We start from the raw sequence: 25,000 nt of genomic DNA, 5'->3' as shown, positions 1-25,000 counted from the left end.
TTCTTTTAGAAACAGGAAAAAAAATGAACATCTGTGTCTCCTTCCAATCTGCTGCACATCTGCGCGTTTTGATGCGGGTCTTCAAAGTTCAGTCAGTAACCCACGGACGCCATTCATCTTCTTGTTAAAATGTCTACTGCTGTATCCAATGCTCATGCCCTTGAGGGTTATTTTTTTCTCTCTCTCTTTTTTTTTTTTTTTTAATTTCCATTATTGTTATAAAGAACATTGTGACTTTAATATTAGCATTTTGCTTTCAACAGCAATTAGCAATCTCTTGGTTTGCTGTTTGGTAAAGCATCTGTTAATGAGGTCATCTAGTTTAAAATCCCAGCTACTGGAAAATAACAGGGAGGAGGTCAAATCTATCATTTTGTGTATATTCTCTGCTCTCTTTTCAGTTTTCTAAAGAAAAGATATCTTTGTTATCCACAATAAGTCATTATGACCCGTTACTGGCCTTCTGTATTTTCTACCACCTCAAGATACAGTAAGTTCTTTCCTTATTGAAGTATTGAAATATGACAGTTCAGTTAAAATCTTTGCACATCTGAGGATGAGGAATTGGTTTCATTTTCTGTTGTGTTTTTGTTTTCGGAGTTTCGAGTTCAGTTTTAGCGAGGAGTCGCGTCTATGGTGGATGGGGTTCCCGGGGTGGTGGACCTCGGAGTAGCTGCTGGTGGAGTGTCGATGGGGCTCCCGGCCCCGCTGCTGGGTGTCACGGAGGAGCTCACTGCTGGTGTCTCTCCTTGCTGCTGGGCTTGGAGGGTCTGTCCACAGATGTGATGGTGCTTCTCCCAGTCCTTGTGCTGGCAAAATGAGCCACAGTATCGTGCTGTGTTGCAACCACTGCAGGTTTCACTAGCTTTCCGGCCACAGTTCCAGCAACTCTAGAAACAAAAGAGGAGGGAGATGGGAGAAATTAGCTAGTGTCCTAAATTTTACAGTAAAAACAGCTGCCAGGGTCAACCCTCTGCCTCAGGACAACTGAGGCAGCAGTAGGTGCTACCTTGGGTATCTGAACCTGTACCACAGCAGCTTCAGTCACATGGGGGACTCTGTCTTTCAGAAGCTGGGCAAGACAGAAGCAGCTCGTTTCTAGTACTAATGATGCAAACTCCAAGTATGCCCCACATCCAGAAACCAGCAGCATGCTGACTAATACAAAGTTTCAGTAAAACTTCTGCTAGCTCCTCTATCAGATTTATTTTAAAAAATAATGAAACACGCACACACAAAAAAGTGCTTCTTCAAAAGTGGAGAGGGACTAATGCAAGACAAGAAAGGGAAAATAAGACTTAAAAGACTTTAAAAGAAAAGGTAAAACTTGCTGATCTAGGAAAACTCGCTACCCTAGGAAAACCTAATTTTTAATCGTCTGAGTAATACCATTTGACTCAGTGGCACTTCTGGCAGTGAACAGTTAAGCTAGAGTCTAAATCTTTGGCAGGATGGGGAAGCCACTGCAGAATACGTGAGCTATTCACTTTAACACACTCCATAGCTCTGCCAGCTGGATGCTGGAACACAGCCAATCCTTAAGTGATATTCCTCAACTACTTAAAAAAAAGAAATCCCAGTTCGAGAATGAAACAAAGACCTAAATCCAAAACAGTATTTTAAGGAAATTAAGACTTTTAATCAGAATCAAGTGGCTTTAGAAAATATGCCTGCGTAAGTTCCATATTGTCTCTTTTTGCTGGTTTTCGTTGTTTTGGATGGTTGGTTGCTTGGTTTTTTTGCATAGGCATGTACTGGCAGATGGGGGAAGAGTAATTGTCCAGTGCCCAATTGTTCTTTGAGATTGAAATCAAAGGTACATGGCATTCTCAATTCATACTGATTAAACACACAGACTAAACCAGGTAATTACAGATACATGTGTTGGGGACTTTTTTTTTTTAATTCATAAAATTGTTCCCATCTTTAAAAACACTTGGGGAAAAAAAAAAAAGGTGGAATTGCCAACACACAGAAACAGATGTTTCTGGTAGTTAAATGTCGGGAATTCAGACTCCTTGTCTGGCATCACCTGGTTTTGATTCAGTAGTCACTGTTTCAGGTCCATTTGCTCAAACTCTGTCCAGTGCTGGAGAGGTAAATCCACCTTTGAAAATGAATAGCTGTACTCTTCTCGAACACCTTTTCTTTAAACAACCTTTTATCTCCACAATGAAAAATAACTGTAAGTAATTTAGACCACTGTACATGAATATGTACACACATAGATATATTTATGCATACACCAAAATGACCTGACATTTTTGCATTAGCATTTTGTATTAGCATTTCATCCTGCTAACCAGAAAGACAACTAAGTGTGATGTACCTGGATTCTCCTTCTTTTGCTATACTAATATTTCCTTATTATAATATTTATTTATTATATTTTATTATATATTATATTCATTAAAATTTATATATTTATATTTTGTATTTGATGTGTATATGTTAATATTTATTTTATATCCTTTATTATATATTCTATTTCTATATTACAATATCTGTTTATTTCTTTCATCCTGATGAAAGTTTCATTTTGACAGCTTGATGCTTGCTTGTACTGTGATCAGTAAAACTGCTGTAATTCTGCTACAGTTGGACTTGCACAGAGTTTCCACGACTGCCATGCCTGCTAACCTCCTAGCTATTTGCTTCCAACTAAATTGCCAGCCCTGAGTTTGTCCCATATTTCCCTTTATTCCCTCATCTGAAAACATATACACGTGTATAAAACATCCCCATGCAGACTATGACACTTTCCCCCCACGTGGAATAATGCTGCAGCCAGCCAGCAAATGCCCAGCTGCAGGAATTCCTCCCCTGTGCAGATCTGTTTGCAACATTGAAGTGCATGCTTTAATTGCATGGGAGTTACTATGAGGATGTCAAACTTGACTTATTCAAGTATCTGTTTAGTTAATATAGGCCAGCATCCGAAGAATCTTCACTTTGCTTCCCTTTTTGAGGAGCACGTAGAGATCTGTTTCCAGATGTGACCAGAGCAACCATACAGTATTTCAGTAACTTACCACATGATCTGTACTGATGTCAGAAAAAAGTAGTTTAATTCTAGCAGTATTGGTTCAACTTTCTTAATAAAATAGACATCAGTTAAATATCAGACTGTACAGAACATGAAAAGTGATACATAGGTGGAAGATTTTAATGAAGTGGTAAAGCACTAAGCTGGCTCCTTACATGATTACTTAATGTGTCCTACATTGTTTGGTATGTGATTTTGTTCATTGGAGATATTATTTCTAATTTAACAGGTCATTACAACTTTAGTGTAATTGTGGGAATAAAACCACATAAAATAGAAGAATTTCAAAATAAATTTTACAGCTCACATTTACACAGCAACTTACTGCATTTAAAAATTACTACAGTGCAAATTAACATAAACAAGCACAAACATCACAGGGAGCTTGTACTGAGACAGCAGCTGGATTTGACGTGCAGAATTCCCTGTCCCACACAGCCTTCACCATTGTGACGATTCATTGCTCCTTCCCATGTGCAAGTAGTGAAAAAGAGCAGCAAAGATCAGGCTCGGGCACCACAACATTTGGAAACAAATGCTTTTTGTTCATAGTGCTGGCTCATAGCCCCAGATTCTACTAAAGAAAAGCCAGGCTCAAGATGGGAGCTAATAGCCTGGGCTGTGCTTCATATGCCCCTGCTGCTCATGTATTTCCAGCAGATCCAGCTATCACAAAGTTTGGCCTCACTATGGGATTGAACATACTCAGGGTATCTTCCTTCCTGGGATGCTCTAGCAGGTACCAGCAAAATGGTACACCCTTGCTGAGGTGTGTACACAGCATTTGGGACAACAGATGGCCACAACGTCATGTTGGTGACAGGATGGCAGTCTTCATACAAGGGCATAGAACCACAACTATGGAGTGCCTTACGCTTGATTTAAGACTATCTCCTTTCACTGGCAAGATCCAGCTGCGAGCACTATCAAGGTTGGGATGATGCACTTCAAATACAGACAATCAAGCGGGACAAATAAGACTTTGAAAGAACCCAAAGAAAGGCAGCCAGAATAATCAGAAGTTAGGCAAACACAAGCTATGAGAAGAGACTTAAAAGAACTCAGACAGTTACATGTGAGATGGTAGCCTAAAAGGGGCAGTAGCACCCAAACATCACTGCAGTGAATGTCTACATCCATGTCTACATGGATGAGCATAAGTAATGGGATCAAAATTCTGTTAAGAACAGGCACAAATTGCCTAGAGATGTTGGAGAATCTCCATTATTAAAGCACAGGAAAAGCACAGGGAATGGTACAGCTCGAGTTGACCATGGATTGGGAAAGGGAGAAGCCAGTCTCTCAAAGCCTCTGCTGGTTTATATATTGTGCCTTAGGTAGTGACCTACTACACTGCACTTCCAGCTCATGCTCTATAGAGTTCCAGATGTAGCTAAAACTATGAGGACTGCATTGCAGTTTAACTCTGTGTAGATTTGACTGTGAAACAGTGAAGTTATACAAAAGGCTAGATTCTCAGACTACAAAATTCAATTTACCTTCACTACCTTGAAAATGGATTAATTCAATGAAATTGTGCTAAATTACACCAGATGGAAATCACACTCCAAATTTACGCCACCGATCATGTTTCATCCTCCTCTTTCAACTGACAAGGAACATCAGTCTTAGGTCAGTCTTATCTTAAGTCAAACTCTCAGTTCTCATGCACTTAAGCTTCCATCTTAAAACACTACTGTTTGCCCTCATGAAAATTCTTAAAAACAAAAAGTCTCAATTTCTGTGGTCTCTAGTACCAAAACATATACTCGTCAGTAATTTTGCCCATCCTGTTGCTTTCATCTCTGAAATATTCAATAAGAATTGAGTATTTGCTTTCCTCTGACATTCCAACTGAGACTTAGTATAGACCTTGATTAAATTAAAAAAAAAAAGCCCTTGTTCTGTCATCTTTGAGAAATTCCGGATTTCTCCAATTTACCATGAAAGGAAGCGTGGCTGGTATGAAGAACCCAGATTTTTCCCAGTTCTGCAAGGCCCATAGCATTCAAAACTCTACCACTGCTAACCACAAGAAAAGGAACATCTAGAAATCACTGGAACTACAGGGGCATAAATGAGAACTGTATGAGCTGCTGAATAGCAGTAAAAAAATCCAGCAAAGTTGTTTATGAGAATTTTATCCAAGACTCATTAGAAAGGGAAATGGAAATATATTGGTACTTTGGAAATTCCCACACTGTGTCAAAATGACATTCGAACCTTTAGATGTTTCTAGTAAAGTTTCACCTATCACCAAACACTCCAGGCTTGCCCAAGCCTCTGTTTATTGAGTGAAATACATGAACTTTCATACAAGTCAGTGGAAGTAGCTCAATCCTGAAAACAGAAGTGCGGAGCAGCCCACAGAAGAGCCATGCAAGCTGGCGAGCCCGGCTTAGCTTAGCAGTCTGGGGCAGTGCCAATGCTCACATCACATCTGGGCTGATCCTGTGCAGAACACATGGCTCTGGTGCCTCTGTATCACCCACCACTGCAGGGGATGATGTGAGACTTTCCAAGAGATGCTCAGCCAAGAAAATTAAACATTAGCTGAAATAGGTATTAAACTTAATGCCAGCCTGAAAACTAGGCTTGCCTGAATCACACCATCTTGATGCTCAGAGTCAGGCTTGCTGGCACGGTCCTGGTCTCAATGGATTGGTCAGCAGAGATTGAAGCCAGCTGTCTTCAAAATGTCAGGTGTGATATTCACATACAACATGAACCACTGCAATATAAACAAGCCCTAACATTACACATCTCCTAAAAGCAGTGTTGGACCAGTTACATACTTGTTTCATCTGAGCAGATGTCAGCATCTGCTTTAAGTAGAGAGAACTGAAACATTTGTGTTCCTTCCCTGTCCCCAGCCCCCAACCTATTCAAAACTGAGGGAGAACACTGAGTGTCAGATTTTTCAGTGGCATTTTATACCAAACCAGAAAGACAGATGTTTTGATGATCCCACCCCCCCTTACAATCTGGGCAGTCAGTCTCTTTGCTAAACTGTTCACCCTCACTATTAAAATTGATTTGCGGAACAGCACATTGCAGCCAAAGCAAGCACAGCAGTCATTAGAGAGGAGGCTGCTCACACATGTTTCTGTACTTAGCCAAGCCAGCTACAGATGAATGGGTCATCTTTTGTCAAGCAAGTGTAAGGAACTGGTAAAGAAATAATTTGTGGCTCAGGAACAGCCATGCTGACAGGTAGGCCTTCTCCTGGTCCTTCTGCCTTCCAGCAGCAGCCTGCTCTGTTGGCTGGTTCTCAACCAATTTCAATAACAGAAAAGCATGAATATTAGCTGGTCAGTTATAAGGTCTTATGTGAAGAAACTATGAAAATCTTTAGGAAGTAAATGCACAGACACTGAAGCAGTGAGAGTGCTAGTTAAACCATGCTGAACAACTCTAAGATAATTAAAAAACAATAGTTCAACAAAGGTCAAGTCAGAGTCAGAAATTCTACCTATGCTATGTAACGTGGTCATTCTCAAAATCTTGCAGACCACTTCTTAAAAGTCAAGATGCTTCCAAATATTACACCTCCCCTATTAGTCTTCTTCCTGTCTTGTGCTCCCTTAGTTTTTTGGAATTTTGGTCTGGTCAGCTTAATATGCCCAACTTCACTTTTTTCTTGAAGACAATCTTGCACTCAGGGATCCTACCTTTTCTGGGTTAAAAACAAAGCAAAACAGAATACCAAAACAAACAAACAAAACCAGGAAAAAAAAAAAAAACCAGCACAGAAATCAGCAACATCAACAAAAAATTTCAAAAAAATCCAATCTACTTTTCTTTGTGAGACCTCTGAAATGTCTTAGATGAGGAGGCTGCATTATAAGAATCACAAAAATCCTGGGTCTTTGTACTAGCGATCACTTTGAGAGCTGGAGAAGACTGCAATAAAAATCCTACCACATAATTTTCACACCAGAACAGCTTCAAGAAGCCTCAGCGAAGTTCAGGCTGCATTTTACTGAACAACAAATGAAGGGAGAAACCTTGCCAACAGACAGGGAGTGGCCATATCAGTTGAAAACTGTATCTCATACATTACAAATCTGGCATCAAATTCTCATCTCCATTCATAGTTTCAACAGCCAAAAGAACAAATTACACCCATGAGAGAAATATTCTCTGTCAGGAGCTGCATGGAGGTTATACAGCAGCCTACAGTGAGCTTTCTTGCAGGCCTTGGCATAATGTCCCACCAAGGATAAGAAATAAGGAGAGATGCTCAGCATTCCCCCTAGACCTGAAAGACTTCAGAGGCTGCACTGTAACAGTTTCATATTTGGTAATATTCAAACTCTAGAAGTTTTATGCCGGTGCCTTAAGCACACAGGAATCTGTGTTGCTGGAAGGGTTCTGCTGAAAGCTGTAAACAGAGAGAAGTTTATGTAGACTTACAACCTAGACAAATGAGGAGCAGTGTCCACAGAAAGATCCAAGAAATAACGAATACCAAAGTAAATGTGGAGTTTATTCCTCAAACCTGAAAAACTCAGTCTCATCTCTGAAGAAACATTTTTCAAACACTGGCAAACTGATCTCCTGTCCCCAAAGACAAAGGAGAAGTCCAGTCCATTCTTACAGAAGTCACCTGAAAAGGTGACCAGCCTGAATTAACAGGTAACTGTGAGAAGCATTGCTCTAAGTGTTTGGAGTTTGCAATAATTAGAAGCCAAAGAGGAACTACTTATAAATAAATACATCTAACTCAAACAAGTATTGCCAACATCTCCCTTCACAGTTAATCAATCACCTGTAAACAAACTGTCAAACTTGATTTCTCTCTGATGGCTTACTAAAACTTGCACTTCAAATGATGATCACAGGGGTGAAAGCTGCAGGATCAGGACACTAGACTTCATTTCTAGGTCCAGAAGGCCTGTAAACTTCCCTGAGGAGACACAGCCCTGAGAACATCTATAACCTTATCAGCCACATTTTGTTAGAATGCAATTAAAAGAACTGTTTGCCTAAAGTCCTGTTCCCAAGAAGTGAAAAACCCTATAATCAATTCTGCAGCAGAAGTAAAGATGTTGCTATATGGTTTTTTTCCAGAGCTTTAACTGCTCAGAAGTTAATCACAGCACACAAACCCTCTGCACATTCCTTTGGATGCATATTTGCTTGTGGAAAAATGGGCTGTATGTACTGGCACGTAAATACTTCCTCTGTCCTGCTTACACTATATCAGTTTACTAAACAGATTTAATTTGCTGTTTCCTCCAAAGGTATTTACCTTTGGAATTTTGGTTTTAACAATAGGAGTCTCTTGTATATATACATGCATAAAATGACAGCTCTTTAATGATGCTATATCAGAAAAATGCCCTTTCTATGAACAGTGCAGGAAAATGTCCTTGAGTATCTTAGATACAAAAGACCAATAAATTGAATTTATGTCTCATTTAATCTACAATGGAACAGTTACTACTTAAAGGGTACATATACTTCCCCTAGTCCCTTTCTTCCTGAGAAAATTTCAGATGCTGAAAATCAATTCCTTTTGTCTCCTTGTTATTCATCTGCTACACATTAAGGAGAAACTCTGGGCATTCAGTGATCCCACAATGGTCTTTCATCTCCAGAGAAGCCTGGTATGAATTAAAAACTTACGCTCCCTCAAATTACAGATGCATACTGCAGCATGCCACTGACTTATGTGCTGGTGCTTTCTGCCAGTGTTCTCAGCATGATGCAGGTAGCTCATCTGCATCTCTCAACTTAAGTGACTCTTCTAAAATACTGCCCATCCAGCCCATGCAAAGTGTTTAGACATGAGCATACACGAATGTATGTCCCCACATAACAGGGACTGTCACCTACTCTTTTCCCCAACTCCCTGCTGTTTAGAAGTTATATTAAAAAGTGGATTTACTACAGTCAAGATGTTAGTATACAAACAATAAATACTTCATGAAGGTAACGCTCTTTCATTTCAGTGGTCTTGTGAAATGAAGATTATATAGAAATAACTTCTAACTGACAAAATTTCTTTGTCATGTCTATTTTTAAGGGCAGTTTTAACTTAAGACTCTTTTTTTTGTAACAAGCATAACATTTAATTGCTATCTAGACTGGTGCAGCACTGGTCAAACACATGCTGCTCCTTCACTTCCAGCTTCCACGTAGTCATGGTGTCAAATGTCCTGTATCACAACAATTCAAGGTTTCCACTCTCAGGTCTGAAAGTACATCAAGGCTTGACATACTTATTCTTGTTTTACTCTTTGATCTTTCAGTCTATTTTTTCTCCTACTAAATGCTCTTTGCCCACTCCTCAACTCTGAAATATTCCCTGCAGCCAAAGCAACACATTAAAAATAAGGAAACACTTGCAAATTTACATTCACATTCTGTCCTACAGGAACCATCATCTTTTGCTAGTTGCTTCTACATCCAACACTTTCCCCAGACAAGTTTTTAGCCACCTTGCTCTACAATCTCTTTCATGAATAATTTCTTTGTTTAAATTAGATTTCAGTGTCAAATGTTTTCCACTGAGCATGTTTTTCTCTATTCAGTATGGCAGTTTGAAGAGCTTTAAAATGAAGCTACTGTAAAGTCAAAGTAGAACAGCAATGTGCACATTATTTGTAATCCCAAGCAGCAGTTAAAAGGTGAGAACAGAGCTCAAGTTCACTGGCTGTTTTGGGCTCAGATTACAACATAGCCAAGAGAATTTGGAACTTGGTGTATGCCTGAAATACATGTCCAAAACAGGTGTGCAAAGAGTTAATAGAGGGCACTGAAGTCCTGTGTCACACAGATTAAAGCCAGCTCAGACACACCTGCGGTTTGCAGCCACAGGTGATGCTTGCCCAGCAAGGCCCTTACCTCACTTGAATCCTCCTGCTGATTGATGACAGCCAGGGCATCCTCTGCCGCCTGGCGCTTGGCTTCAGCAACAGTGCGCTCCATCTTGGCCCTCTCCGAAGTGATCATGTCGTGAGCCTTCCGCTCGGCCTCCGACACTGCCTTCTGCAGCTCGGCCATCGCCTGGCGCTTCACTTCGTTGACAGCTTCCTCTGCAAAGCAGGGAGAAATCCTCATCAGCACAGCACATCTGGCACACGGCTTCATGGGACTGATGTGGGAAGTGCATCACTATTGTTATTATTATGTTGAGATTATTCTCAACTATAATGACGATCTTCATTCTGAGTAGGACACACAGGAACCTGGTTCCTCAAGAATCCTCAAGAAGTGCTGAGCTGCTTCTCTACTTCCCCATCATCGAAGTCTCTAACACTAGTAATGATTCTTGCTATTGTGATTCTCAGTCAGTACTTCTTTATGTGCAATCATTTCAGATGTCTGGTCCATTTTGTTTGCAATCTTTTTAAACGCTGGAAAATTAGTTTTGCAGCACAGTAGATATATGAATATACTGGACAATAATTATTAAAGACATATTACAAACTGTTTTAAAAATGTATTTTTAATGTCTGGGAATTAAGAGAGGATTTATGGTCTTTAACAATTTTTTCCCCATATGTTAACAAATAAATACATGAAGTTAAAAATCCCCAAGAGTTTATTTCAAAATTTTAAATCACTGGTCTAATATCTTTTCTTGGACATACTGTTTTATGAGACAAAATTAAGATTTGTTTATGAACATTCATTTGACCTCTTGATCTCTCCTTCAAATCTAAGTTTATACTTGAAGACTTGACTTTCTGGCTCTTCTGAGCTCTTGAGCACACCCTGCCCAGACAGGCTTTGGAGCACAATTAACACTGAGCAGGGGCACCCCGATTCATTAAACTCAAACCTTCATGCTTTTCATAAAACAACTATGATAGTATGAGCCCTTCCTTGGGTATATACTAGTGTCATATCTTTTATTCTAGAAAACATGGATTGTCTCAAATTAGTTATTTGGCTTTTGATGCAGGAAGAGTGCAAAGATTTTACTAATGAACAGTCTTTTAATTGACAACTAAAACAAGTAATTTCTTTTTTTTTTTAATTAACTGCTCTAATTAACAAGGAAACCATCCTCCCCCTGAATTAGTTTATCTAATTTTCATCTTTATTCAAAGCAAAATGACAATGATTAATTGAAAATTTAATAAGCGGTAATTATTAACTTGGCAAACCTAGTACCAATTAACACTCTTATTAAAACTAATTATGACATGTTTCATTCAAGTGTTTGCACTTAATTGTTTCACGCACTTAAAACCCACCTTAATTAAATGTTGTGTTTAATTAAAACCATAGATTTCTATTAAAAATGTTTTACTGTAGATTAAAATCTAAGTATTAGAATGGTGTTATATGTTTGAGTTTTAGTCCATGTATTTAGCCCATGTACTTATGTGCATGCACATGCAGACATAACTCTTATGTACAGATACCCAGTCACTCTCCTGAGTTATGTCTGATAGCTCTGCACGTGTTATTTAAAAAATGATGACTACATGAAGTCTCCATTTCCAGTTATTAAGCAAATTACAATAAAGACGTGACTTTAAGCCATGTACTGACTAAAACTGAGCTACCTAAAATGAAAGAAGAGTTCTGTTGAGGAGTATGCGTGCATGTTACATGTCTGCATGTCTGCAAGAGAGGTTTCAACTGAAGTTTTCAAGGGGGTGGGGAGGGATTTACAGATAAAACTTATGCCTTTATTTTTATGAGGCTGAAAATATGCCCTTATATTACCCTACCATAAATGTTGTTTAGGGGAAAGCCTCAAGAGAGGAAAAAATCATAGCCTTCCACCATACAGCCACAGCTTAATTTACTTTGAATATTCAAGGTGAATTAAAATTCTATCTAAGTGGCAATACAGGACAATAATTTTTGCTTACGATCAAAGCTACAGCTAGTCTAATTGTATATGCAAATCAGGCAATTTATATTTAAATTATGCATTCCTATTCTAGTCCCACAGGCACACACAGATCAGCAAAGGGAATTGGTAGGACATTTGCAAGGTGCTTGAATATTTATTACCAACTGCAACCATTCACTGATCACAAGAAAAGAAATATACACAGGCAAACATACAGATGCAATTTTATTACCATTTTCAAAAAAATGAGGCAACTTAAATACAGGCATTTCGTGTCTACGAACTGCAGTTACTGACAAAGTGGATTTCTTTGAGAAAATCTGTATTCTTGCTGATGTTTGCTACGAATAGAAATGATCTTTGTATGGCATGATGCACTTTCGTTACATCATATGAATTTAGTTTTACAGTTAGGTGTTTGCAGTGGTTAGAAATGCCAGTTTCTTATATTAAACAGAAGCAAAATACTCCAACATTTTTAGAGGGACTTCTAATTTTAGTTTTTCATTCCAGATAATCTACTTCTTTTCAGTTCAAATATAGAAATTGAAAATTCTATCTTCTATATTGTATAAGTTTGTTGCAATGCTTCTAAGAGCATGGAGATGCCTGAAAGTGCTTACGAGGCCACATATGCCTGACTGATACTTTTTAACTGGCTTTAACTATGGATTGGATTTTAATATTTCCATTAACGTTGATGACAGAATTTGTGTTGTGCTATACTAAGTGTGAAAATAAGTTAAAATATCTCAGGTCACAATGCACTATCATTTCAATATATTACAAACTCATGAACACCTAAATAACCAGATGAAATTTCATATCACTGATTTCCTTCACAGCTTCTCAAACTAAATGTTTTCACTGCCTACTGATACTTTATAGATATAGAATGCAGGCTTCATAGTTTAAGATATGTTTGTGATATGGGTGAAAGTGAAGGAGATTTTTATTTGCCTTGACAATGCTGAGCTATGAAGACCAAAAATGATACCAGCACCCTTCCTTTCCCCGCACTACCAAAGAATGGAAGAGTGATTAGATTCCAGTATCAGAAAGCAAAAATTGGGAAGTTTTTAAAACCAAGTATCTAAGATGCATGTACCTGCATCTTCTGCCTTCCCAACAATGCTAAGCATTCTTGGCACAAATTCACTGTCATTTTAGGAATGCAACTGAAATCTTCTTTCCCTTTGAGCAGCACTAACACACAAGAGAAGCTCCAGGAAGCAAATGGCTTGTGTGGAATAGGCATTACTCAGCATGGTCTCAAGTCCTCGGAGCAGACTTAGGAGAGGTACTTCTCTTTCACCCAAAATGATGATTCACCAGCCAGCTCCTGGTCACCTCCCTCACATCATTGGCACATTTGTCCACATGATGAGAAAAGAAAGGTGGTGGGCAGATCTGCAGTCCTGTGCCACCACAACATTTTGGATCATCTCACTCTCAGGCTGACCCTGGCAAGTGTGGCCATTGGCAGTTGGTGACAAAGAGTTATCTCAGTATCATATCCCAAAATGCATCATCTCTTTCTCAGGACTACTCTGTACAATGTGCAGGACCCTTATTGTCTTTGTATGACAAAGGATGGTCATTTCATTCCTCTTCTGTAACCCCAGAGCTTACAGCTGGACTGCCATGGACATTGGGCCTGGCTAAGTGACAGGGATGGCTAGAAGACAGTTTCTACATGGTACAGAAGGAACTATTGCAGCAGCCCACAATGGGCCTTCCACCCTCTCTGTATTTAATAAAGGCAAGTATGTATTCCCAGAGAGCAAGTCATCCAACCTGTGATCTGACTGATCCTCATTACCTGCCTCCCTCCCTCTTGACTGCTGAGGAACACCAAGAATTTGTCTTGCACTCTTCATCCCCATATCCATAATTCAGTGAGCTTAATCAGGGCACTGATGACTGTTTTCTACTGGTGTATGAAACTGAAGTGGCCTTACATGGCTTCAACTCATGAGGTACATAATATGTCCTTGCTCCAGCAACCACAAAAGCACATGCCTAACTTGGTATATTCCAAGAATTACACTAGAGTCTATCAATCTCCAAAAGTTAAAAGTGAATCCCTTCTCCACATGCTTTTGAGCTTGCTTATTAACTGGTTTTTATGCCAATTCTTTCAGTGCAATGGATTCAGCATTCCAAACAGACTCTCATACTTGATTCAGCTCTCTGCATATTGGTCTTTACAGACATTTGACACACCAAGAGATCCATACTGAGCCAACAGAAATGACCTGTGAGGGATTTGTAGTCTTCTTGACTGGCAGTTGCTGCCCAACCAGGAAACTATGGACCATCTCAAATGGCATGAGAGGCCTATTCTCACAGAGCTGAATTGCACCTTTACTGCCTTGATCACGAAATTGTGGAGACCTCCAATTTCAGAGCACCCTCCTGAAAATGCAGGACCATGGTTTATGAAAGCAGTATGCTTTCTGATGTTTGACTAGACTTAGTAACAGATACATGTATGCATCCTGTATAGTCACACTTCTTTTATTCCCCAATTCACAGGCATGCTCACTTGATTTAAACCCACATCAGCCTGAAAATAAGAGACCAGAAATGGGACCAAAGGGAAAACGTTTTTCAAAGGAACTGATGACACAGATGTTCACGAGATGACGTCACAACTCCTGTACACTACCATTTGTGAATACATGCAGTGTGAATGCACATCCAATTTCAAAACTCAAGCCAAAAGCTTCAATAACTTCTGTTAATTATGAAGAAATTTTTTCTTTTATCGTACTGAATCTGTGAGTCATAAATAACCTGATGCCAGATGACATCAAACCCTAGATTTTGCAAGAGGAATAAAGTTTTTGAAATTCAACAGAATAATGCTCCTCTTAGTGAGATTTCCTGGGATTGCATTTTTTTTTTTTGTAGATTTCATTTAAAATGTTAACATAAATATGGCAATTTAAAAGTATTCTTGGGCACTGAGTTACAAAAGCTACACTTTCCTTGGACAAAACCAAGAACATGTACATTGTTTTACTATTTTTCACAGAAAATTCAATAGTTCTAAAAATATTAACTTTGGCAAATGTATATTTTACAAGATAAACCCACATTACACACAAAACACATCTTCTTGTCTGATGCAACAAGATAACAGCGTAACATTTTTACATGTATCCTGTGTATCTAGTTTAAAATACCCTGGAAAGTACTAAGCATTTACAGGAGATTTGATCAGAAAGCATCAGCACTGCTGCATATTTGCCATTTAATCATTAACTGCTGCTCAGACAGCTGCTGTAGACTTCATGGTTATACAGGTGTTCAAAAGCAGGGGGGCGTGTTTGGGTGTATATATAGCTCCTCAACTGTCTTGATGGAGTTCAAGAGCTGCCTCCTGGCCCCTCTGAAAACAAGGAAGCTCTGATGTCAGTGTCAAAAGAGCAAAGATTTAGCTCCAGCACCAGAGTGGGAGCCTTGCCAGGAAACTCCTGTGCTCAGGCAGAGTTTCAAAGTGTTAAGAAAACTTTGCACAACCACAACGTCTGCCCAGGGTGCTTTCCAGGCACAGGCAGATGCTGTCAATGCCCTGCAAACAGCCAGAGCAGCTGCAGAGATGTGAACTTGCTGACTTCATTGCAAACTCTGCAGGTTTATGAGCACAGTCTTCGCTGGGGGCTGACAGGCACAAAATCTTTTTTAAATTAAGAATGGTTACTTTGCATAGTTGAAGCCTTTTTTTAAACAGGTGTACTTAGGTTTTTTCCCCTCCTTTGGGAATTCTAACCTTAACTAGGTAAGAACCCTGAAGCTTAAAAAAACCCACCCACACTAACCTCTCTTTTTTAAAATTGCTAACAGACAAACTTTTAACATATCAAGTTTCAGCCTGAAACCATTAGAAGTCCTGAAAATAGGGGTCCATATTGGAAGTACTGATATTCCCCTAACTATAGCAGCACATGCTTCTATTATAAAATTATTTAATGTCCTGATCAGTTCCAGTTTAAGATTATTAAACACAATTTCTTCTTGTTACTAGTAAGCCCTTCCCCCGCCTCCCAATTCCTCACATCAGTGCATTAACAACTACACACAGCTGCCAGAAGACTAAGCTGGCGTTTTTAAACAGTTCTTACCAGCTTTCTTCCAGATCTCCTCTGGCACGTATCCAGATGCAGGCCTGTGAAGGAATTCCCGATGAGACTCTGCAGGAGGAGGGGGTGAAGAGGAAAAAAGAAAGAGCACCATAAGCAATGCTTGCTTGTTGAGAACAAGGCTTAGAGAAAAATACCTTTTCTCTTTAATTATTGCTCAGACAAAGAAACCACATGAAGTTTTTCTCTCCTCAAAACAAAACGGATGCCATGGCCATAGCTCATGAATGTCACATAGACCAGATCAATTCTTACAACTTGAATGTCTCATCTTAAGCCAAGTTGAGACATTCATTTTATTTTTATTTTTCAGTGTTTTGAGTCAACTCTGTATGACAGTATCCACACTTTTAAGAGAGGCTTTGCAAGACAAACTGAGGGAGTGACATGCTTTGTCCTTTGTCATTGTATTTATGAAAAAGAAAAAAGAAAGAGGGCAACAGTGCAGGTTTGGCACTTCTGCTCTGTGCAAAAGAATGACTACTGATGAGTGCAGATAAAAGTCAAGATGTCATTCCAGTGATCAAATAAACTGTCCACAGAAAAGCAAAGGGGTGTTTCTCTAAGTTCAGAGCTATGCTTTCCTATATCTGAGCCCATGTTGGCAACTGTAGCTGCAAGAGTTTGAAAAACAGAACCTTTAATTTTAGGTTAAGCCCCTAAATACACACTGCCAAACAACCTCACTGGAGCTGAAGCTCATAATTCACCCACATATTTCAAACACATTTTGACAGCTCTTTCCCCTTCTCCCCCTTTTTTTTTTAAAAAGGGTTTAACCTTTAGGCCTGGCCCTAAGAGTTCTGAAATCAGTAAGATTCCTTCCACAGAGACCTAAGATCAGACAATACAAAAAGAAAATTCACTTTGGCCTGAGACAGGGCATACAGATCCTCAGCAGATGAAATTGGAATTGCTCCTTTCAAATACAATTTAAAAACTGATTAACTATTATTCAAAGTAATAGAGGACAAAATGAAAAAAAGAAAACCAACCAAACACATAAAGCTAAGTTCACTGCCATGATTATTATTGCCAATGTGTCAGAATTCAATTGCCTAAATAAAACAACTTGATTTGTTACATTACAGACAGGTTTGAATGTTTTTAGACATGCTGCTAGAAATCCAATATCTGTTTGATGTCTGAGCTTGAAATATGACAAGAGCATACCTGCCATTCTTTGAATTCTAATTTTGACTAAATGCATTCATTTTTGTATCTTACAAGTTTTTTATTCACTAACTTGGTCAAAAGGCAGTATTTTTAAGAAAAAGGTTGAAACATCAGGTTTTTCAAATCATTACACCACTATATGTATCCATGCAGTACTGTTTACATACAGTAGCCCACATAAATGCTTTTAAAAGATGACACTTAGTATTGCTAAGAAAGGTGGAAATTACAGGGGCTTTTTCAAGAGAGAGTAGGGAATCCCAATCCCCGTGCACTGTTTCACAGATGTAGTTTCTAGCATGAGAATCTGCAGACACTGACTGGGAGTACATCTTCCCATCTGACAGGCAGCTGAGTGGATTTACCCAGCTCTTCTGTTTGTCACTGAAGTATGGGACAACAATTTAAAATAGATTTTTGTTGGCAGACTTTCACACCTCTCAAGCATAAAATAGTAAGACTGTATATGTGTGTGTGTGTGTGTAGATGTTACAAAACAGCTATTTATATTGGTTTAATCAACTTGATAGAGGATTTTAGACCTGATACCAAAAATGGGAAAATTCTCAGTATCGCTTGGCTTGCATGATTATGGAGATGATGAATAGCCTTGTGTACAGTTTTCACCCCTTATTAAAGGCTTTTAGACTTACAGGCACAGTGCCAGTTCAGTTAGGGGGACAGAGCCAGCAGCAGAAAATATTGTTTGAAAGCTCAAGAAAAATAAAGGCAAAAAATTAAACTACTCTTATTTGCTCTTCATGAAATACCTGCAGGAAAAGACCCAACCAGGCTCCAAATACGGCAAAACAAGGGGTTTGTTGTATTCATGTCTTTACTTTGTATTGAGTTTTCCTGTTATTTAAGGTACCGTCCACTGCAAGCAGAGCATAACCTTGATTAAAGTCTGTGGCTCTTAGTATTCGGGGGAAGAAGAAGAAAGAAAAAAAAAAAAAGGAAAAAAAAAGGAAAAAAAAGGAGAGAGATGTGGAACTGATTTTTTGGTACACATGACTTTCCAAAAATGGAATTCAATGACATAAATGACCAGATTGCCAGCTAATTGTTAAAATTTCCAAAACATAAACATCAATCAAGCTCTTATTCCAACCACAAATTATTTACATGAGGAATGAGATCCTCTGCAAGTAGACGTAAATCAAGAGCTTATGAGAGACTTTCCCATAGTTTGGAATGGTGCACAAAAAAGACAAGAAGCACTTATGAAGATAATAAAAACTATATTTTCCAAGCAAGAAAAATTTTAGTAACATGGCTATTGTTTAGTCAGCGGTGATGAGTCTGTGAAAACAATCTTCTTTCTGGGGGTAAACTACAGGAAATGACCAGAGGGTATAAATGGAGGATATTAGTGTTTTTAAGGTAAGGTGTTCTTCAGCTTAAGAATCAGAAAAATTGCTCATTAAAACTGAAGCACAAAAGATCTTAACTTGGACATCTAGCAAACTCAAACCAAGATTAACACAACTGAGTGAAGTCCCTAAAATACTAAATGTAAAAGCAACTGCAAAAAGCCATAATGAGGAAAACACATAATACTAAATAACTAACTGCAGCACCTAGAAGTCAAAGAAAATGCTGCCTGAAAGGAAATGGAATGAAATCAGAGAAAATTCAGAATAACCTGAAGTGACAAGGCAGATCATTCAGAAAAGGTTATCAGAAAAGGCTTTACATGTCAGACATAATAACAAAGGTTTGTTAATGGTGACAATGCAGCAATGTTATTATGCAGAACAACAGTATGTACACTACTGAATTTACTTGAAATTCATGGCAAGGCATGAAAGCATGTGTTGGTAATTAGTCCAGCTCCTACTGAACCAAATTAAAAAGATGAACAAGGAAAATAAAAAGGACATAAGTATGAGAATAGTCTGTACTTGTCTGTAAGTGCTTAAATGAGGTAAAAATAAAAGAGAATTTCCATATCAAAAATGGTATTGAAATTTTCTATTTTAATGTGAAATAAACTTGTGAAATAGTAAGAAAGTTGTTGGAGTGGGACAGAAGAATACACATGAAGAAAACAAAAAAATTTGCATTGGTTTCAGCTCTCACATACTACTGAACATTTTTGGTCACTTTAAGATAAAAAGAAAAGGTGCTGAAAGTATTGAGAGATGTGCAGACGTACAACAGCCACAAATATGGATCTGCGAAGTGAAACTGAGATGAAAGGCTAGGACCCAATAAATGATATGAATGCTCATGTGACAATAAGGCTCAAACCCTAGAAAACAGAATAGAAAGACTTAGAAGGAAAAGTTATGTTCAAAACTCTTAAAAAGCCTAATTAATATTTGGAAAGAAGGAGAGGAGATAGGTTGGCAAAAGAAAAGAATTGAGGTTTTCATCACTGGACAGTGACGTACAAGTCTATATAATACAAAGTATTAAGAAATGATGATGGACAGCTGACATTTTGATGATCTTTATAATTTACTGCATTTATGAAAACATTGGCAGGGACAACAATACCCTACATGCTGTACTGAATATTAAGGCTCAAAAATAATAAAAGCTACATATAAGCAGTCCTGAACAAATTAAATAGATATGCCTTTTTGTGTATTTATGTGGTTTCCATATTTCATATGCAAGTTCTGCTTCATTCTATCCTATAATAAATGTAACACCATTAGTGGGACACAGAAAACAAACAAAAAAAAATTCTCAGAGCAACAAATATAAAATATTCACTGCCTTTTTGTAAGAGTCAAGTTCAAAAGTGTGCCAGTTCCACATAATGAAATACAGAGATACAGATCAGAAGGTGGGTAATACTGAATGAGAGTACCTTGCAAACCTGGGTGGGGGGCAAGTGTTTCCAGCATTTTTAAGTACATCTTTGCCCTTCTTTGCCCTCTAATACATTTTTTGTGCCTATTACTACACCCCTTGAAATTGTGTTAAAAATATAGTTGTTGTGTTCTTAAGAAAAGCAAAGCCACATAGGTACTGTATTACTGAATCATCCTCAAGCAGAGGCCATGTCAGAACTGAGCAGACAAACATGCAGTGTTTCTACAGCTGGAGCCCTACCTAACAGCATGCAGTTCAGTAAGCCACAATCGAGCCCAAGCCTCCCATGCAGCGAATGGATTAAGAGCAATACTTAATGTCATCAGTGACCAGTATCACAGAGGCTTTACATTCTAGAATTACAAGTTATAAATGTTACTGTGGTATTCACACAACATTATGGGTAGCTCATGTTGATAGTATCATGCATATCACAGCAATGCTGATTATCTGCAAATGGCAAAGAACAGGTTTATAATCGCAGCATGAATAGATATGTGTTGGCAGGATTGAATGCTCTGACTTAACACTGAAAAAATGGTGGGAAACAGCACCAGAGACAATAAAAAGGGTCTGAAAGGGTTAACATTTAAAAATTTATTTAAAAATGGCTAACCTATGTGGTTTTGACAAATTCATACACTTCTGAGAATCCTGGTTTCCTGAGGCAAATCCTGCAGGTATTCGCACTCTTCAGTTGGAGATTTCAAACTCTATTTTGTAAGATTTCCATTCAGATAAATTCAACAGACACAAAATATCAACACTGCTGCAGACCTTCTGATGTGTGCCTGCTCCACTTATCTAGAGCCACAGCTGCACTCAGTATGGTTATAGATCTTGTTTATAACCCACAATGCTGAAGAACCCTCATCTTTAATTTATCCCACTGTGTGTATTTCAGTATACAGTGTCTGATATGTGTAATTATTCACTATTAGGATGAAAGTTGCAGTCCTGCTGCAGTATGTAGTACTGAAATTCTTCAGCAGAAATGGAGGAGTCAGATGATGTATTATTCACTTCATAGACCATCACAGTTAATCAAGTGAATATATATAAAGTCTGAGTCATTTTTAGACTTTCATAAACATGTATTATTCAGACTGAAAAGAATAGACCCATCTTACCTTCAGCACACTCTTGGAGAATAATGGGAGCTTGAAACCTGTTGTAGCTAGCTAATGTGTGTATTAGATTACATTGCATTAAAATGAATGATCAAGTATTTAATTTCTTAATTAAAAATATCCACAGAAAAATATTGATCAGATATTGCAAACTGCCATGCTCAACATGATTTATAGGAATGTCAAATTAAAAGAAGCACAAAATCTTTGGCAGGAAAAATGGTCTACTGGTTCAAAATGACAACCAGAATTTTCTTCAATTACTTTTGAACTCAAACTATCCATGCTAGATTTCAGCTCAGAGTTTTTCAGCAAGAGCTATCTATGCAGGCTGTGGCATAATGTTTGAAGTGAGAAGTTATCACTTCGGTGATGATATTCGAATCATAACGAAAAAGAAACAAAGGCACAGATAATGTAGCCACATGGCCCCCTCTTTTTTCTCCCTTGCTAGTGGAGATGACAAGATGGATTTAAAGGGTGGATTACCTTGTTTAAAAAAATAACCAAAAAAAGGTACAAAGGGGAATAACTGACATTTAGAATCTCTGTAGCAACCTCCCCGATATTTACATGTTGTGGTACTTTAATTAAAATATTGGAGGAATTTTGCAATCCCTTTTCCTCACTTCAAAACTAAAATAAAAAGCCGTAAAGCATCTCAAGGCTCACAGACAACTGCTTTAGTTTTATTATACCTCTTAATGTTAGAGGTTTTCATTTCGTTAAGTAGATTACTGCAGATTTGAGGAAATATAAAGATTAGCTTTCCATAGACTCCAAAGTAAGTACTTTCTCCCTGTCATGTCAGACATAAAAGCATTTCTTACCAATATTTATGATTGACATGGATGGTACATCACTGAAGCAATCCAGGTTTCCTGTTTGTGAGTCTCAGAAGTATTTTTTCAGCCAAATAACCAAAATGGACATGTTAAAATTGAATGGCTGCACTTCAGCCAGTTCATTTGTATCCACAGTACTGCAGAGCTGACTGGTGTGTCCAATGCCAAAGGCTGTGCTGTATAATTATCTTTTAAGCCAGAAGACTTTGCTGTTTCCAAGAATTCTTCTTGACAAATACACAAACAAAATGCTAATATAGGGATCTAACTGTATGCTTGATCTTAATTTTATCTTTTGTACCTGTTGTTGTGGTTATAACTATTTTTATTGGATTGTAATATTATAAAGTTTTGATGAATGTCATGAGTTCCAGTTTCCTTGGGGATATATAAATACTCAAGTTACCTTCCACTTTTTTTACCTACTAACTACACAAGCACTGTGGCCTGTCTGTTTTTGCACCACAGCTTTACTAGAGAAGTGAGCCACTGCTTTTGATCTACTCACAAGTGTTCCTCCTGAGGCTCCAGATGTGATTGACATTTCAGATGCCATATTTATGAGTCTTTCTTTACATTACATTTAGCACTGTTCTTACAAGCCATTACATGAATACTTTCTGAGAAGGGCTCCTCTAGGGACTAGACTTATTAGTGAACTTGGGAACAGCATTTCCATAACCCTTCCTTCCACTGATTGGAGCACATTTATAGAGCTATTGACTCAGGTAATTTGACACACACACACACATAAAAGATTTGTTTGTTATCAAGAGGCACTAAATATTACAGTAATAACTCTAGAGATTTACCAAGAGAATGATGGACATGGGATTATATTTTTCTGTTTTTCTATTTGCAACTAAATAAATTTTTGACTTAGTAAATTATTCTTAAAGGCAAAAGGAAAACACAGTTAAAAATAAAATATAGTTGCAAAAAAATAACACACATATGCAATTCTACTAATGAGCACAGTTTATGATGATTTTGAGTAGATGGCATTGGATAAAATTTATTTTTTTATAAGACAATAATAGACAAGCAAGCATAGTCTCCTGTTGTCTTCAAAAGAACAAGAACAATAAAAAGGCATCACCAAGATGTTTCTTTACCATATCTGCCATGAAAATGAGGAGATGGGGTAGCAGAAGGCCAAAATACTAATAACTTACAGAAAGCCCCCAAAGTAGAAGCTTCTTTTTATAGACCAGAGTCCTCTTAGAGTAGTTGTGTGAGGTACCGTGCAAGTGTGACCGTGAAGGTTTGCAGGGGTGAGAGCCTGAGAGCCCAGCTGTTTGGTCCTTATTAGGCAGCAGCAGCCCACTCAGCTCAAGCTCTGCAGCTTGAGCCAAGGCCTGCACAGCTTCATGGAACTACACAACAAACAGTACCCAGACTACCTCAGACACACCTGCACGAGCTGCAGTGATGGACACAGACCTAGGAGGATCATATGAGCATGGCTGTGAGCATCCCAAATCTTGTTCCTTTCTTAAACAGAAACCAAGTACAGCTAAGAAGTGCCTATATCTTTACAACTTTCTTCATTTCCTTAGAAAGACAACTTCCAAGTCATTTGATTTGAGAAGGTGAAAGCCCTCTGTTTCAAAGTGCAAACAATCCAGGAGCACCTACAGATTTTCTTAAACAATCAGGCAAGAGGGGGAGTCAGCAGGGACAGAGTCAGTGCACATCTCACTGCTTTTCCACCCCTACACGCCCGTCTGTCCTCCCCCCACCACTCTCAGACTTTGCTGAATGGAAAGCAAATTACCAAGCATCGCCCAAAAACACTCAAGCCATTCCACCCAGCAACACCACTGTTAGGGCATAAGAGTTATACTTAATTCAGTAGTCAGCAGAGTGGAATCATCACTATAACAGAAGAATCAGAAGAACAAATGCAAACATCATCTATCACTTAACTGAACTCAAAGAGAATCAGTACATGATTTTCAATAAAGATACTGTACCTAATGAAACTGGATCTGGATTCACTGGACTCTGCTGTCTGGAATGACTACTGCTGCTGTTACTGCCTTTTTTTAAATCCTCCGCATCACTGTACCGCCGTATCCAGTAATTCAGCTCCTCACGGTCTGCTTCTTGACATCGCCGTAGGACAGTGAGAGATCGCCTAGTTTTTTCCACCATGTCCATTATACAGTTCAACAACTATTCACAGCGGTGGATGGAGCACAGAAACAAAGAAGAACATTTTATTCACAGAGTGACATAATAATAAAGAAAACGTTAATGTACTGAGCGCGTGGGTTTTAATAATGAAGGAGCCCCTCTCTGTTAACCTCAACTATAGCTGAAAAATTCTAGACTTGTTTCAAGAATGACAATCCTTTCCTTTTTAACAGGTGATCCTAAACTATACATATAGAGACTTACAGGAGAAAGAGCAAAGACAAGGAGAAAACAACTGAACAGGCTGTAGTCCTACCACTAGTATTACATGGCACCACAGAGGACACAAGATGTGGTCCAGAACTGATGCCTACAAATTTTACAAGAGCTAATAAATTCAGGAACAAATCCAAGCCCCAGATCCAGTGTTTATAGACAAAGTCCATACCTCTTTTGGCAGACTGTAATAATTAGGACACTGCAGGACACACTTATCAGCAAGGCCTGGTATGAACTATCTAGCGGGGAACATCAAGCCCTCTAATTTAATCAGCAAAGCTTTCAAAACTTGTTCTGGAATTCAGACATGTTTTAAAAGAACAATTTTAAATTCCTATCTAAGAAGGGCTCCTTTCAGACAATAATACATAAAAGTATATTTAGCCCTTACATGGTCAAGATGTTTCCACTCTTCTGCCCATTCTCTGTCTGTTAGCCTGTGATCAATCATTTCTTCTTGACGTGTGCCATGCAACCCTGCCAAAGAGGAGCAAATCGTGTTTACAATGTTGGGAGTCCTCTATGGGGAAAAAAAAAAGCAGAAAAGAAAAGAGCCTGTAGACAAAAATATCATACATTATCTGTTCTAG

General features: G+C 38.4%; 1 protein-coding gene across 9 annotated transcripts in view; it reads right to left on the bottom strand.

The window, feature by feature from the left end:
- Positions 1 to 25,000, bottom strand: part of RUNX1T1 (RUNX1 translocation partner 1) — a 114,616-nt gene that overhangs the window by 3,205 nt on the left and 86,411 nt on the right. For all 9 annotated transcript variants that reach the window (XM_017730405.1, XM_017730410.1, XM_017730406.1 and 6 more), the window contains 5 exons: positions 24,802 to 24,887; positions 23,969 to 24,170; positions 15,998 to 16,066; positions 9,899 to 10,089; positions 1 to 890 (listed from right to left, as the gene is read on the bottom strand). The exon at positions 1 to 890 is cut by the window's left edge and continues 3,205 nt beyond it. In XM_017730405.1, coding sequence (XP_017585894.1) covers positions 615 to 890; positions 9,899 to 10,089; positions 15,998 to 16,066; positions 23,969 to 24,170; positions 24,802 to 24,887 — 824 coding nt within the window. In that variant the 3' untranslated portion in view covers positions 1 to 614. The remainder of the gene's footprint in view (positions 891 to 9,898; positions 10,090 to 15,997; positions 16,067 to 23,968; positions 24,171 to 24,801; positions 24,888 to 25,000) is intronic.

This window comes from Corvus brachyrhynchos, unplaced genomic scaffold (genome assembly GCF_000691975.1).
Source record: "Corvus brachyrhynchos isolate BGI_N302 unplaced genomic scaffold, ASM69197v1 scaffold302, whole genome shotgun sequence".
Classification (NCBI taxonomy): domain Eukaryota; kingdom Metazoa; phylum Chordata; class Aves; order Passeriformes; family Corvidae; genus Corvus; species Corvus brachyrhynchos.
Note: the sequence above shows the minus strand (reverse complement) of the source record. Positions and strands in the feature narration are given on the sequence as shown.